This window comes from Saprolegnia diclina (genome assembly GCF_000281045.1).
Source record: "Saprolegnia diclina VS20 unplaced genomic scaffold supercont1.15, whole genome shotgun sequence".
Taxonomy (NCBI): domain Eukaryota; phylum Oomycota; class Saprolegniomycetes; order Saprolegniales; family Saprolegniaceae; genus Saprolegnia; species Saprolegnia diclina.
This window is the reverse complement of record NW_008246082.1, coordinates 143,156-156,790: the sequence shown is the minus strand read 5'-3', so window position 1 is coordinate 156,790 and position 13,635 is coordinate 143,156. Positions and strand designations below refer to the sequence as shown.

At 59.1% G+C, this 13,635-nt stretch overlaps 5 protein-coding genes across 5 annotated transcripts; 3 read left to right on the top strand and 2 right to left on the bottom strand.

The window, feature by feature from the left end:
• Positions 1 to 137: 137 nt before the first annotated feature.
• On the top strand, positions 138 to 1,033 carry SDRG_05634 (hypothetical protein). The gene is made up of 2 exons (XM_008611360.1): positions 138 to 370; positions 429 to 1,033. Exons 1-2 carry the CDS (start codon positions 162 to 164, stop codon positions 679 to 681), a joined length of 462 nt encoding a protein of 153 aa, XP_008609582.1. The 5' UTR covers positions 138 to 161; the 3' UTR covers positions 682 to 1,033.
• On the bottom strand, positions 1,017 to 5,123 carry SDRG_05633 (methionine synthase). Its single transcript, XM_008611359.1, has one exon. It carries the CDS (start codon positions 5,043 to 5,045, stop codon positions 1,206 to 1,208), a length of 3,840 nt encoding a protein of 1,279 aa, XP_008609581.1. The 5' UTR covers positions 5,046 to 5,123; the 3' UTR covers positions 1,017 to 1,205.
• A 213-nt stretch (positions 5,124 to 5,336) lies between these two features.
• SDRG_05632 (aspartyl-tRNA synthetase) lies at positions 5,337 to 8,193 on the bottom strand. The gene is made up of 8 exons (XM_008611358.1): positions 8,177 to 8,193; positions 7,708 to 8,123; positions 7,546 to 7,663; positions 7,345 to 7,496; positions 7,139 to 7,288; positions 6,779 to 7,093; positions 6,103 to 6,734; positions 5,337 to 6,055 (listed from the first exon to the last, which is right to left on the bottom strand). Exons 2-8 carry the CDS (start codon positions 8,068 to 8,070, stop codon positions 5,926 to 5,928), a joined length of 1,860 nt encoding a protein of 619 aa, XP_008609580.1. The 5' UTR covers positions 8,071 to 8,123; positions 8,177 to 8,193; the 3' UTR covers positions 5,337 to 5,925.
• A 1,369-nt stretch (positions 8,194 to 9,562) lies between these two features.
• On the top strand, positions 9,563 to 10,215 carry SDRG_05631 (50S ribosomal protein L31e). The gene is made up of 2 exons (XM_008611357.1): positions 9,563 to 9,743; positions 9,835 to 10,215. The coding sequence occupies exons 1-2, from the start codon at positions 9,646 to 9,648 to the stop codon at positions 10,100 to 10,102; spliced, it is 366 nt and encodes a 121-aa protein (XP_008609579.1). The 5' UTR covers positions 9,563 to 9,645; the 3' UTR covers positions 10,103 to 10,215.
• Positions 10,216 to 11,212: 997 nt separating this feature from the next.
• SDRG_05630 (hypothetical protein) lies at positions 11,213 to 13,109 on the top strand. Its single transcript, XM_008611356.1, has 2 exons — positions 11,213 to 12,473; positions 12,525 to 13,109. The coding sequence occupies exons 1-2, from the start codon at positions 11,240 to 11,242 to the stop codon at positions 13,016 to 13,018; spliced, it is 1,728 nt and encodes a 575-aa protein (XP_008609578.1). The 5' UTR covers positions 11,213 to 11,239; the 3' UTR covers positions 13,019 to 13,109.
• Positions 13,110 to 13,635: the final 526 nt, after the last annotated feature.

Here is a 13,635-nt window from a genome sequence, read left to right as displayed (position 1 = left end):
GGTAGAATTGCATCGATAAACGGCATGCGCCGCAGTGTCGATGGCCGGCGAGAAGAGCCTGCATCGGCTGCTGCTGTGTGTGGCAGGTTCAGTTGCGTGCGACTATCCTATCTTGGGCGTTGCAACAGCCCTCCGGATACGCGCCGTCGTCATCACGCGCAATGGAATTCCATACAAATTCGCAGTCAGTTTTGGTTTTGCACATGCTGCGAGCAAACTCCCCGCCCGAGGCCGGCCGGTGGCGGGCTGCGGACAAGGCGGATCCGGGCCTGGACGTGGACGCGAGCCGCCACGCCAAGCCGCTCTGCGCGCCCCGGCCCCGGCGCGTGACCTCACCCGAGCTCATCTTCCGCGACTCGTCCCTCGACCGGTAGTACATGCATGGTGCATGCGACGACGATGGCCACTCATCATCGTGCATGGCACAGGTGCGAAAAAGAAGAGCTTTGCGCCCACCCAGACGAGTTTGAGGCGCTACTCGGCGACCGCGCCAAGTGGCACTTTCGCTCGATCGTGCAGCGGCCGGACGTCGAGCTCACGAGCCCGCCGACGCGTGCTGGCAACCCCGTGATCCTCGACTCCAAGTTCCATGCGTTCGCATCGCCGCCTGCCTCGGCCTTCTTCTCGCGCCCCAAGAAGGCCAAGCTGAGCCCCGCCGACGGTCTAAGCATGTCGTGCTGAGCCCCTTCCTCCGTCTTCTCATACTCGTCGTCGTCGTCCGGCGCCCTGTCCCGACCCCATAGAAAAGCCACCACTTGTAAACCTCCGTTCTTGTACAGCCCTTGCATCAATAGAGCTACCCTATGCATGCACTGTATTCCATCGACGCGTCTTGGCAGCTAAGGAATGCATCCGCCGCCGACCAAAGCACCACTGCGCGTCTTCCAAGTGCATTGTAGTTAGTTGTCGTAGACTAAGTCGACACGAAACGCAAGGGCGACAAAACGACCGAAGCCTTGGAGGCTTGTGCGTCCCACCGCCGTCGTCCCGCCCTTTTCATATCCGAGATCCGCAAATGAACAAGAAAGATATTGAGTCATTAGATTAGTTGATGATCGACTACGCAGCACTGCTCGTGTGGGCCACTACATGACATGGTTGCATGGGATGTAGCCACACGTGCACTCAAGCACATGCGACCGTGGCAGGCGTGTTCGTGTTGCCTGGCAGGGTCCGTCGCCACACGCGCAATGCTTCATGTCGTCTTAGTCGCGGTCGTACGCGAGGATCGGCGAGAGCCATTTTTCCGTCAGCTCGACCGACTGCTTCTTCCGGGCCGCGTACGCTTCGACTTGGTCCTTGGCGATTTTGCCGACGGCAAAGTACTGCGACGCCGGGTGGGCAAAGCAGAGCGCGCTCACCGACGACGCTGGCATCATCACAAAGTTCTCCGAGAGATGGAGACCGAGCGCCTCGGCGTTGAGGAGGTTCCACATCGTGCGCTTCTCCGTGTGGTCGGGCTGGCTCGGGTACCCAGGGGCCGGCCGAATCCCGTCGTACTTGACCTTGAGCAGATCTTCTTGCGCGAGCTCCTCGTGCTGCGCGTAGCCCCAGAGCCGGACGCGCATGTCGCGGTGAATGTACTCGGCAAACGCTTCGACGAGGCGGTCGCCGATCGCTTGGGCCATGATCTTGGAGTAGTCGTCGTGCTTGGCCTCGTATTTGAGGCCGAGCTCCTCGACGCCAAAGCAGCCGACCGCAAACATACCGACATGGTCCTCCAACCCGAGCTCGGCCGGCGACACAAAGTCGGCCAGCGACAAGTACGGCTCGTCCGTCTCCTTCTCGGCCTGCTGGCGGAGCATGTGGAACGTGTCGAGGACCTTATTTGGCTGCTTGGGGTCGTAGATGACCACGTCTTCGCCGACGCGGTGCGCCTTGTAGATACCAATCACGCCGCGCACCGCGAGCGACTTGGCCTTGAGGATTTCTTGGAGCATCTTTTGCGCATCGTCAAAGAGCTTCTTGGCTTCGGCGCCGACGTTCTCGTCGTCAAAGATCTTGGGGTACCCGCGGTTCGGGTACCGGCCGCGGAGCTCCCACGTCTGGAAGAACGGGTTCCAGTCGATGAACGGCAGCAAATCGTGGAGGTCGACGTTGTCGACGACGTGATTGCCGAGGAAGTGGCTGTGCCCGTGCGGCGGCGCAGTCGCAAAGTCAATGTGCAGGCCCCGCTCGCGAATGCGGTCGTACGGCACCATCTTGACGTCATCCAAGGAGGCGTAGTAGTCTTCGCGCATCTCTTCGTACTCTTCGAGGATCTCTTCGACAAACTCAGCCTTCTCGTCTTCTTTCAGGAGGTTGCCGACGACGACGACCGACCGGGACGCATCGAGCACGTGGATGACCGGGTGGTCGATCGTCGCGTACTGCGGCGCAATCTTGACGGCCGCGTGCATCTTGGAGGTCGTTGCACCGCCAATCATGAGTGGCTGCGTCATGCCGGCTTTGGCCATCTCCTTGGCGACAAACACCATTTCATCGAGCGACGGCGTGATGAGCCCCGAGAGGCCAATGATGTCGACCTTGTGCTCTTTGGCGAGGCGCAGAATCTCTTCGCAGGGCACCATGACGCCGGCGTCAATGATCTTGTAGTTGTTGCAGCCGAGGACGACGCCGACAATGTTCTTGCCAATGTCATGCACGTCGCCTTTGACGGTCGCCATGAGCACCTTGCCCGCGTACATCGAGTCTTCGTCGTCGGCTTCGCTGATGATGCCGTTGGCTTTGTCTTCTGCTTGCTTGGCCGCCTTCTCAGCCTCCATGTACGGGAGCAGGTACGCGACCGCCTTCTTCATGACGCGCGCGCTCTTGATGACTTGGGGCAGAAACATCTTGCCGGCGCCAAAGAGGTCGCCGACGACGTTCATGCCGTCCATGAGCGGGCCTTCGATCACGTGCAAGGGCCGCGCGCACAGCAGTCGCATCTCTTCGACGTCCGAGTCGATGTAGTCGGAGATGCCTTTGACAAGCGCGTGCGTGAGGCGCTCGTTCACGGGCTTGGTGCGCCACTCTTGCTGCGAGACGACGGCGCCAGTCCCGCCCTTCTTGGCGGCCTCGGCCTTCTCGCGCTCGACGACCGACCGGTCGAGCAGCTTCTCAGTGGCCTCGGGGTTTCGGTTCAAGACCACGTCTTCAACGATCTGAAGGAGGTCGGCGGGAATGTCGTCGTAGATCTGGAGCATGCCGGCGTTGACAATGCCCATGTCCATACCGGCCTTGACCGCATGGTAGAGGAAGACGCTGTGCATGGCCTCGCGGATGACGTTGACGCCGCGGAAGCCGAACGAGAGGTTTGAGACGCCGCCGCTGATCTTGCAGTACGGGTTCTGCTCCTTGATGACGCGACACGCGTTGATAAAGTCGACGCCGTAGTTGTTGTGCTCGTCCATGCCGGTGGCGATCGTGAGAATGTTGGGGTCAAAGATGATGTCTTCGGGCGGGAAGCGCACGTGGGGGCCGACGAGGATGTCGTACGACCGCTTGCAGATGCGGACCTTCTCAGCCTCGGTCGCCGCCTGGCCGTACTCGTCGAACGCCATGACGACGACCGCCGCGCCGTAGCTCTTGACGATCTTGGCATGGCGGATGAACTCGGCCTCGCCGACCTTGAGCGAGATCGAGTTGACGATGCACTTGCCCTGGACGCACTTGAGCCCGGCCTCGACGACGTGGAACTTGGACGAGTCGATCATGAAGGGCACCTTGGACACGTCCGGCTCGGTCACTGCGATCTTGAGGAAGCGCTCCATGGCGGCGACACCATCGAGCATACCGTCGTCGACGTTGACATCGACGACCATCGCGCCTTCTTCGACCTGCGCACGCGCGACCTCCATGGCCGTGCCGTAGTCGCCCTTTAGAATGAGCTTCTTGAAACGGATCGAGCCGGAAATGTTGCAGCGCTCGCCGACATTGAGGAAGGCAAACCGCTCTTTTGTGACAACCATGTCTTCGAGCCCTGAGAGCCACATGAACGGCGCCTTGGGCGACGGCGTCGGCCGCGGCGGGTGCTTGGCGGCGGCGGCGGCGATCGCGGCGATGTGCTTGGGCGTCGTGCCGCAGCAGCCGCCAATCATGTTGAGCAGGCCCTCTTCGCAAAACTCGCCGCAGTACTCGGCCATGAGCACCGGGTCGTCGTCGTAGCCGCCCATGGCGTTCGGAAGACCAGCGTTGGCATACACCGAAACGAAGCACTCGGCGACGTTGGCGAGGCGCCGCAAGAACGGCTTCATCTGGTTCGCGCCAAGCGCGCAGTTGAGACCGATGCAGAACGGCTTCGAGTGCCGCAGGCTCACGTAGAAGGCCTCGGTGGTCTGCCCCGACAGCGTACGCCCGCTCATGTCGACAATGGTGCCGGAAATGAAGAGCGGGATGCGCGTCTGCTTGTCGGTTTGGTACTTGTCGACGGCGAAGACTGCGGCCTTGGCGTTCAGTGTGTCAAAGATCGTCTCGACGAGGAGGATGTCGCTGCCGCCGTCCATCAAGCCCTCGATTTGCTCGTAGTACGCTTGGACGAGCTCGTCAAAGGTGACGTTACGGAAGCCCGGGTCTTCGACATTGGGCGAGATCGAGAGCGTCCGGTTCGTGGGGCCGATCGAGCCGGCGACGAAGCGGGGCATGAGCGGGTTCTTGGCCGTGAGCTCGTCGCACGCCTCGCGCGCCAAGGCCGCGCTCTCATAGTTGATTTCGTACACGATGTCTTCCATGTGGTAGTCGGCCTGCGCGATCGTCGTGCCCGAGAACGTGTTGGTGCCAATGAGCTGCGCGCCGCCAATCTCCATGTACTCGGTGTGGATGTCCTTGATGACCTGGCGCTGCGTGAGCGAGAGGAGGTCGTTGTTACCCTTCACAAGGTGCGGCCAGTCCTTGAAGCGCTCGCCGCGGTACTCTTCCTCGGAGAACTTGTGCTTCTGGATCATCGTGCCCATGCCACCATCAAAGATGAAGATGCGCGTCGACATGAGCGCGGTCAGGTACTCAAAGAGGTCGGTCTGGCCGCGCACGTACGGCGCCGCCAGCATCTCGGCATGGGTCCGTGCCATAGCTACTCGGGTGGGTACGTGGGAGGCGCAGGCGCGAGGCAGGAACGTGCCTCCACCGGGTTTGGTTGGATGCAAAAGCCACTCTGGCGTGGCAGAAAGGCTGGCTTCGAATGTTCCATCCGAGCCAAGGCAATGTATTTTATTGGGCTATTTTTATTCTCATTTATTCTTTGTATCGGGATCAATAAATTGCACGTTGAAGGCGGTATTTATAGTATTCTCACCACCGTCTCGAAACAGATTTTATACTTGTTCAAAGATGTTAATAGAGACAGTATAGAGAAAGAGAGAGGCATTTGAGACATATAGAAGAAACCGTTGATATGTGATTGCGTCATGCCCTCGTGGCGGCCGCTCAGAGGCTGGCACGATGGCGCTGTCCTGGCCACAAGATATGCTGCATGCAGGAGACGCATGGACGACGACGCATGGAAGATCATGCGCTACTACTGATGCAGACGATGCAAGGTACGAGCTCCATACACACTGCTATGTGGGACGACTACGCGAGGCGCTTGGCGATGGGCGTCCATCCCATGACGCCCAGCTGGCAGCTTGCAGGATGATGCGGAACTGGCTTCCGGTAGTGATCCACGTGCGAGGACGCTGCCAGGAACAGAGCGCATGACCTCAACGCCTACGCGCGAGTATGCAATGTGGTGGGGGCTGTGGTGGGCCCATGGCCGGCAGCACCTGGTGGCGCGGGATGCGCTGCGGGTGGGAACTGCAGGCTCGTGGGGAGCGGTAGGGTGGGACACTTTAGGTGTTGAAGCGCGCGATCCTTGGACCATCCAACACCAACGTTCAAGCGAAAGTTCGTCGTTCGTCTGCCGGCTACACGCTCATTTGGTTGCCACGTGTAGTGTTTGTATCATCGTCTCTATGCGGTCGTCGCCTGGTTCACGGCAATGTGGTACTCGAGGAGCTGCTCGGGCGTGACGGGGCCGGGCGATCCGGTCATGAGCTCGTTGCCGGTCGTCGACTTTGGAAATGCAATCACATCGCGCAAGCTACATGGCGTGAGTGCGGTGATGCATCTCAAATGCGACACAAGTACCTCGACGCGCCGCAGAGGATCGCGACCAGCCGGTCGAGGCCCAAGGCAATGCCACCGTGGGGCGGGGCGCCGTGGCCAAGCGCGTTTAGAAGGTGCTCAAAGCTCTTCTTCTGCACCTCGGGCAAGTTGAGCACTTGCTGCAGGACAGCATTCTGGAGGTCCATCGAGTGAAGACGGATCGAGCCACCGCCGAGCTCCCAGCCGTTGCAGACCAAGTCAAAGTGCTGCGCCTTGATGTTGAGGAGCGCGGCTTGCATCGCGTCGTCTTCCCACGCATTGTGCTTGGTCGCCAGAAGCGCTTGCAGCGCCGGGAGGTGCGCGGCCTGGGGCGCCGTGAACGGATGGTGCGTCGCTGAGAGCCCGTTCCCGCCTTCGTCGAGTTCAAACATGGGAAAGTCCACGACCCAGAGGTGGTGGTAGTTGAACGGGTCGAGCTCCTTCTGGAGAAACCCCTTGGCGTACAGCATCTGCGCACACTGGATACGCATGCGTCCGAGAAGCGTGCAGACCGAGGCGTACGAGCCCGACGCAAGAAGAAGCACGTCGCCCGCGTCCACGTCCAAGGCCGTGTTGAGCGCTGTCAGCTGGTCGTCCGAGAGCTTCTTGGCCAGCGACGACTTCCACGCTTTGCCCTACTCCACGTTGGCTCAAGATCCCAAGGCGTCGTCATATGTACCTCGTCGACCTTGACGACAAACGCGCCCTTGCCATCGACCGAGAGGCGCTTTGAGAGCGCTTCCAGCTCGCTAATGTCCTTGCGCGAGAAGCCGTGCAGACCGAGCTGCTTGACGTTGATCGCGCGCACTACCGGTGCGTCGCCAAAGACGTCCTTGGGCATGTGCGCGTGGACGTCGTGCATCTCGAGGCCGTAACGCGTGTCGGGCTTATCGACGCCAAAGCGGTCCATGGCCTCGTCAAAGCTCATGATCGGGAACGGCGTCGCCATATCGATCGAGGCGTTGGCGCCGTGCCAGATCTGCTTGACCATGCCCTAAATACAGTTGTCGCGACCATCAGCATGCGTGCCATCATGTACCTCGATCATGCCCATGATGTCGTGCTGGTTGACAAACGACATTTCGAGATCGATCTGGGTAAACTCGGGCTGGCGATCGGCCCGACCGCCTTCGTCACGGTAGCAGCGCGCGAGCTGAAAGTACCGGTCCAAGCCGCCGACCATGAGCAGCTACGACTGTCGTGTGAAATCACGGAAAGGATGGCGACGACGCGTTGGTGTAGTACCTGCTTGTACTGCTGCGGGCTCTGCGTGAGCGCGTAAAACTGGTTCTTAGTGCGCGTGGGCACGAGGAACTCGCGGGCGCCTTCGGGCGTGCTCTTGAAGAGCGTCGGCGTCTCGATTTCGAGAAAACCCTGGTCGCACAAGTAGTTGCGCGCTAATGAGTAGTCATGTCGTGTGGAGTACATACAACAAGATGTTGATACCTGTCATGGCCACCTTGGAGCGAACGGCGAGGTTTTGCTGCAATGAGGCGCGGCGCAGGTCCAGGTATCGGTGGCGCAGCCGCGTCTCTTCCGTCGCAACGTCCGAGCCCGTGCTCACCTACTCGCATGAGATGCCATCGCTGGAGCGTGGAGCAGGTGTACCTGGATGGGCAGCTGCGCGCACGTGTTGAGCGTCTCGACGCTGTCGACGACGACCTCGATCGCACCCGTGGCCATGTTGGCGTTGCGCATGTTGTCTGGGCGCTCGCGCACGGCGCCGGTGACGCGGATCACTGACTCGGGCTTGAGCTGGTTAGCGGCCTCGACGCGTTCGTCCGAGAACACGAGCTGCGTCGTGCCATGTCGATCGCGAAGCGACACAAACGTGAGCGGCCCGAACGCGCGCACAGCATCGACCCAACCGGAGAGCTTGATGCTGCTGCCGACGTCGCCTTCGCGCAGCGCGCCGCACGTGTGCGTGCGAAAGTCCTGCGTCGCAAGGGTAGCGTCGCTGGACGAGGCCATCGAGCGCGACCATGCAGAAGCAGCGCGCGGCCAGAGACGCCGGCCTGCCGGAGCTACGAGAAGACGGCCATGAGCAGGAAGATGATGATGATCATGGACGAAGCACCGTGAAAAAGCCGCTGCATTTTCAATTTTGACGCGAAATCCACCAGACGCATATCCGGATGATCTACGGATACACTGGATTGCCACATCGCAACAAGTTCTTGCGGGTGCCCAAGCTGCGACAAAGGCCACGCAGAGCGGCGAGCGCAAACAGCACCACCAGTCTAATAACGTTAGCACCATTCGCGGTCTACGTTAGCCCGCGCAAGCGAGGCAAGGACAGAGTGTCGCACTCTGCCAAAGCTTATTACCCTCGCTGGTGCCAGCATACCAGAGCTTATCGAGTGCCAGCTACTATCTGCACTACTACAGTACCGGTAGTATGACAGGCTTTTCTCCTTTGCAAGCGCTATGGCGTTCGATATGGCTATTGCGCATTGTACTAACTTACTACGACGAACGCTCCTTGGTACTGTACCTTGTCGTAGCAGATCTGGTGCAAGTTGTGTGTGAGGGTATACACTTAGGGCGATGTCCCTCGTGGTCATGATCATGTCAAGCTTGCTTGTAGTTCCTTTGGCACTTCTCGTTGTCTGGGAGATCTTTCCATCGATTATGAGGTCGGTTGATACATAGTACGATAGTGCTTTGACCTTGCATAGCTCTCGTCGTAGAACAACAACTTTGGCTGCATGCCACTCGGCTCCGGTAACGCGTGTTGTCTTGTGGCTTGCGCGAAATCAAAGACTGTCTACAACTGTTGCGACGAGGCTTCTGCTTGCATAAGCTACCGCTTGGACCCACAAGCACGTTATATAGTTGAGCGCTGCGATTGCATTGCTCGTCAACATGCTGCGCAGTTGCAATGCAGCGGATCCAATATCCCAACAAGTTTTTCTCCAAAGCAGTGCTATTGGTTGTAGGAAGAGTGGAGCCAAGAGATATGGCTCTGCTGCTGAACAAGCGCCCGTTCATTTGCCTTGGATATGGTCGTCGATCTCGTCTGCAGTGGGAAAGCCAAGCTATTAATACGTTACGTGCATGGACTGCATTAGACTGGCCACAAGACAAAACAAGATCAGCTATGTCGACAGCCTTTCGTGTTCGACCTGGTTCAACCTGTTAGCACACAACTGCAGGAGCTTGCCTCCACTCCACACGTATCGTTCGTACAAACGGCAATTCGACATGCTCTCCCAAAAGAAAGCCTCTTCTTTTACAGATCGTCGGATGTCGTTTATTCCAGCTTGACAAGTAGCTTCAATAGCAGCACGGGGCGTCCCCGCTTGTTGCTTCTGATCGCGCTAGGATCGTCCTGCACAGCAACTCCAAAACGAGGCTCTGTATTTTGAAAACGGGCGGGTCCGGATAAAATGAAATTATCCGGAGTTGTGATGCTGGTCGTTGATTGGTTATCTGCGGCGTGGTGGCAAATGACTGGTGTGAAAAAGTATTGGTCGTCGTGGTTTCTCGAGTTGGGCTGATTGGCCTACTCCAAAACTCACCCTTCTGAGCTCAAGTCGCATCACAATGGCCAAGGAAAACACCAAGAAGCACACCAAGACGGTCGTCGCCGACGTCATCTCGCGTGACTACACGATCAACCTCCACAAGCGTCTCCATGGCGCGTATCCTTTTTGACGCTCTCTTATCTGCATGTCTTTTCCAAAGCTCCTCTCTGTAGCTCCCACCTTGGAGACTTCCTTAACGAGCACTTAGTACCTTCAAGAAGAAGGCCCCCAAGGCCGTCCGCGAAATCAAGTCGTTCGCCCAGAAGGCCATGAAGACGGCGGATGTCCGCATCGACGCCAAGTTGAACAAGTTCATCTGGTCGCAGGGTGTGCGCAACATCCCGTACCGCGTCCGCGTCCGTCTCTCGCGCAAGCGCAACGACGACGAGAACGCCAAGGAGAAGCTCTACACGCTCGTCCAGCACGTCCAGGTCGCCACGTACAAGGGCACGCACACCGAAAACGTCGAAGAGTAAGCGATGGATCTAGTTTTAGATCAGGGTGAGGGGTCACGGGCCGAGTTTGAAAAGGTCATGTGCCCTCACGGGCCATGGCTGGACCATGTAATACGACGCCGTTGATTCCACTACGTTCTGTGATGTTGCCTCCTTGTTCTTGCGCCGCGTCGGATAAGCGGGTCGTGCCCAAGTTGGTACGCTTGATGCGCAACGACGACGCTAGCGTCCAACGAAACGGCTCGGTCGAAAGGCGAGAGCCGGCCCTTCTTTGCTTTCGCTGTTGCATCCAAGGTCACAGGAAAGAAACCTGTGTGGTTGCAGACTTGGAATAAGATCGCATTGGGACTCGACGGCGTCGAAGAGAGTTGTCTCGAGATGGCGACCACGAGCGCCAGGGCGAGACAAACAGTCGCCCGGCCGTGGCGGTGTCGTACTCGAAGTGATGCCAAAGCCATGAAGTCGCAACGCATTCAGCATGGGCTCATCACATCGACCTCATTCGCTCGGGCATTGTCAGCGAATACATGTACCTTTTGTGCGTCCACTGGGCGGCAATGATTTGGGCACTTGGTGTCTCCTGGACGGCGCTCCTGTGAGCGACTGCAGCTCCAGCAAGCTCATCAAGAAGGACGGTGCTGGTGCTGACTCAGTTGGCACTGCCTTCGTCGCGTCATTGGCTCGGCCTTTCCCATGCGATACAAGGACCGACGCAGATCGAAGCCGCCGCGCCGCGTTCGGTGCGGTTCGGAAGCTGCGCCACAAGCTGGCGCAACCAGCGCAGTAAAAACACCCAACTTTCCTGTGGCTCGACGGACGCCATGCCCATTTTGACAAGGATCGCCTTTGCAGACGCGGTGCATGTATTGCTATGGTGCTACCTAGTAGACATGGGCATCCTTGTGCAAGGCGTCGTTGACGACAGGCGAGGCCGTGCATGTCCTTGCGCGTGGCGCCAGACTGGTGCAATCGCACGTTGGGTGCGTTTAGTCCACTGGCGGCGGTGGACGACTCGGCCAATCACTATTTTTATTCCAACATTTCACATTCCATACAAAAGATAAGGTCATTAAATGCGAGTTGCAGTTGGACCATCCCCCCTCGTGTTTTGTTGGTGCCCAGAGCCCTTATTCCAGAAGATTCATCGTACCGCGCATCATGTTTGGCTTTGGCGGACGCAAGGAGACCCCGGCCAACGCTGCCACCCCTGCCCCTGCGGCGCCCGCTCAGGCCTCGAGCGGCGGTAGCAACAACGGCTACTCGTTCGACCCGTCGGGCCTCGAGCGCGCGGCCAAGGCGGCCCGCGACCTTGAAAAGTCCAAGTACGCCAAGGAAGCCTTTAACTTGGCCAAGGAGACCGAGACGACCAAGCAGATGGAGTACCAGGCCAAGGTCAAGGAGAACGAAGCGCTCACGAAGGCGTACGAAGTGCAGCGCATCCAGAAGGAAGGCGAGGAGTCGCGCAAGAACATGGAAGCGCAGACTGAACACAACCAGCGCCGCGCGCAGTACCAGGACCAGCTCAAGCGCAAGCAGTGGGCCGACCAGGCGGCGGCGCAGAAGCTCTTCAAGGAGCAGGAGATGAAGAAGCAGGAAGAGATGCTTGCGCGCCAGGAAGCCTCGCGCCGCAAGACGCTCGAGTACGAAGCCGAGCTCCGCACCAAGACGGAGATGGCCAAGGTGGCGGCCGAAGTCGAAGGTCGCATCAAGCAGGAACGGTTGAACCACGATCTGCATCTCGAGGAAGCGCGCGTCCGCGCCAAGGAGTACCGCGAGACCGTCATGGAAGGTATCAAGCTCGCGTCCGACACGGTCGGGTCGGGTGTCATGGCCTTCTTGGGCGACTCGGAGAAGCTCTCGGCCACGGTCATGTCGCTCTCTCTCCTTGCGCTTGGTGTATATACGGCCAAAGTCTCGACGAGCGTGACCGGCCGCTACATTGAAGCCCGCCTCGGCAAGCCGAGCCTTGTCCGTGAGACCTCGCGCCGGTCGGCGCTCCAGGTCGCGACCAACCCGATCCCGTCGGTGAAGCGCCTTCTTCGCATGGGCGCACCCTCGGACGCGCTCGAGGGCGTTGTTCTCGAGCCCAAGCTCGACGAACGCCTTCGCTCGGTCGCGGTCTCGACGTTCAACACGAAGAAGAACCGCGCGCCGTTCCGCCACTTGCTTCTGCACGGCCCGCCCGGTACGGGTAAGACGCTCTTCGCCAAGGCGCTCGCGCGCCACTCGGGCCTCGAGTATGCGATCCTCACGGGCGGTGACGTCGCGCCGCTTGGCCGCGAAGGTGTCACAGAGATCCACAAGCTCTTTGACTGGGCGTCGCACTCGAACCGCGGTCTCCTCCTCTTTGTCGACGAAGCCGATGCGTTCCTGCAGAAGCGCTCGAACGCCGGTACGCTCTCCATGGTCGTCTCGAATACTGGACTGATTCTGTTTCTTATAGTCATGAGTGAAGACATGCGCAACGCGCTCAACGCGTTCCTGTACCGGACGGGCGAAGCCAGCGACAAGTTTATGATTGTGTTTGCGTCCAACCAGCCCGAGCAGTTTGATTGGGCGATCAACGATCGTATCGATGAGATGGTCGAGTTCCAGCTCCCGGGCCTCGACGAACGCGTGCGCATGCTCCAGCAGTACGTCGACAAGTACCTGCTCCAGTCCAACTCGAAGGCCAAGCAGATCGTCGTCAAGGACATCGAGTACGACGACTTTGTCTCGGTGGCGTCGCGCATCGATGGCTTCTCGGGTCGTGAGATCTCGAAGCTCGTGATTGCGTTCCAGGCGGCCGCGTACGGCAGCGCGTCGTCCGAGTTCAACAAGGTGCTCATGGAAGAGGTGCTCGAGCATCACATGGTCGCGCACCGGCAAAAGGAGGCGTGGAAGGAGTACGAGATTGCGCACCAAGCGACGCTCGCCAAGCTCAAGGACGACGAGTAAAGCACCCCGACGACGATGACATAGAGCTCAGAGAAGATAGGTATTGTGAGGTAGGATAGAACAGACGAACACGATCCGTTTTTGTACTGCAGTGGTAGAGAGACCCTGCGTCGCTTGGATCACACGCGGCCTCTGCGTCTCGAGCAAGGGAAACCCCTTGGTCTCGAGCATTTCGAGGTCCGAAACACTGGCGCGCCATATATGTTACCTTTGCTTGAACGATTCCGAATGCACGAGCCTCTGGCATGTAGAGAATCGACCGACGCTCGCAAACAAGCAGCACGAATCACACTCGGCCCATATTGCTGTAGTGTTTGGTAGCGCAGTATCAAGTTGAAGTATAAAGGGGGGGCCGCTGAAGTCTTAAAACGGAGCCATGACTTGAGCATGGTCGGGGGGGGGTATCTGCCCCACGCGTAACGGAGTGCATCGTTCAGACGCAGGACGACCACGTGGTTGAAGTCATCAGGGATCCGGGCGTGGGGCGGTAGCGCCAAGAGTCGCCGGGCGTCGAGGGTGACGCGTGTGTCGGCTGTGATTGGGATCGGCGCCACCGCAGCCGGAATCGGGCCCTCGAGCACGTTGTTGACAAAGGAGAAGAGCTTGTACTGGCGCAC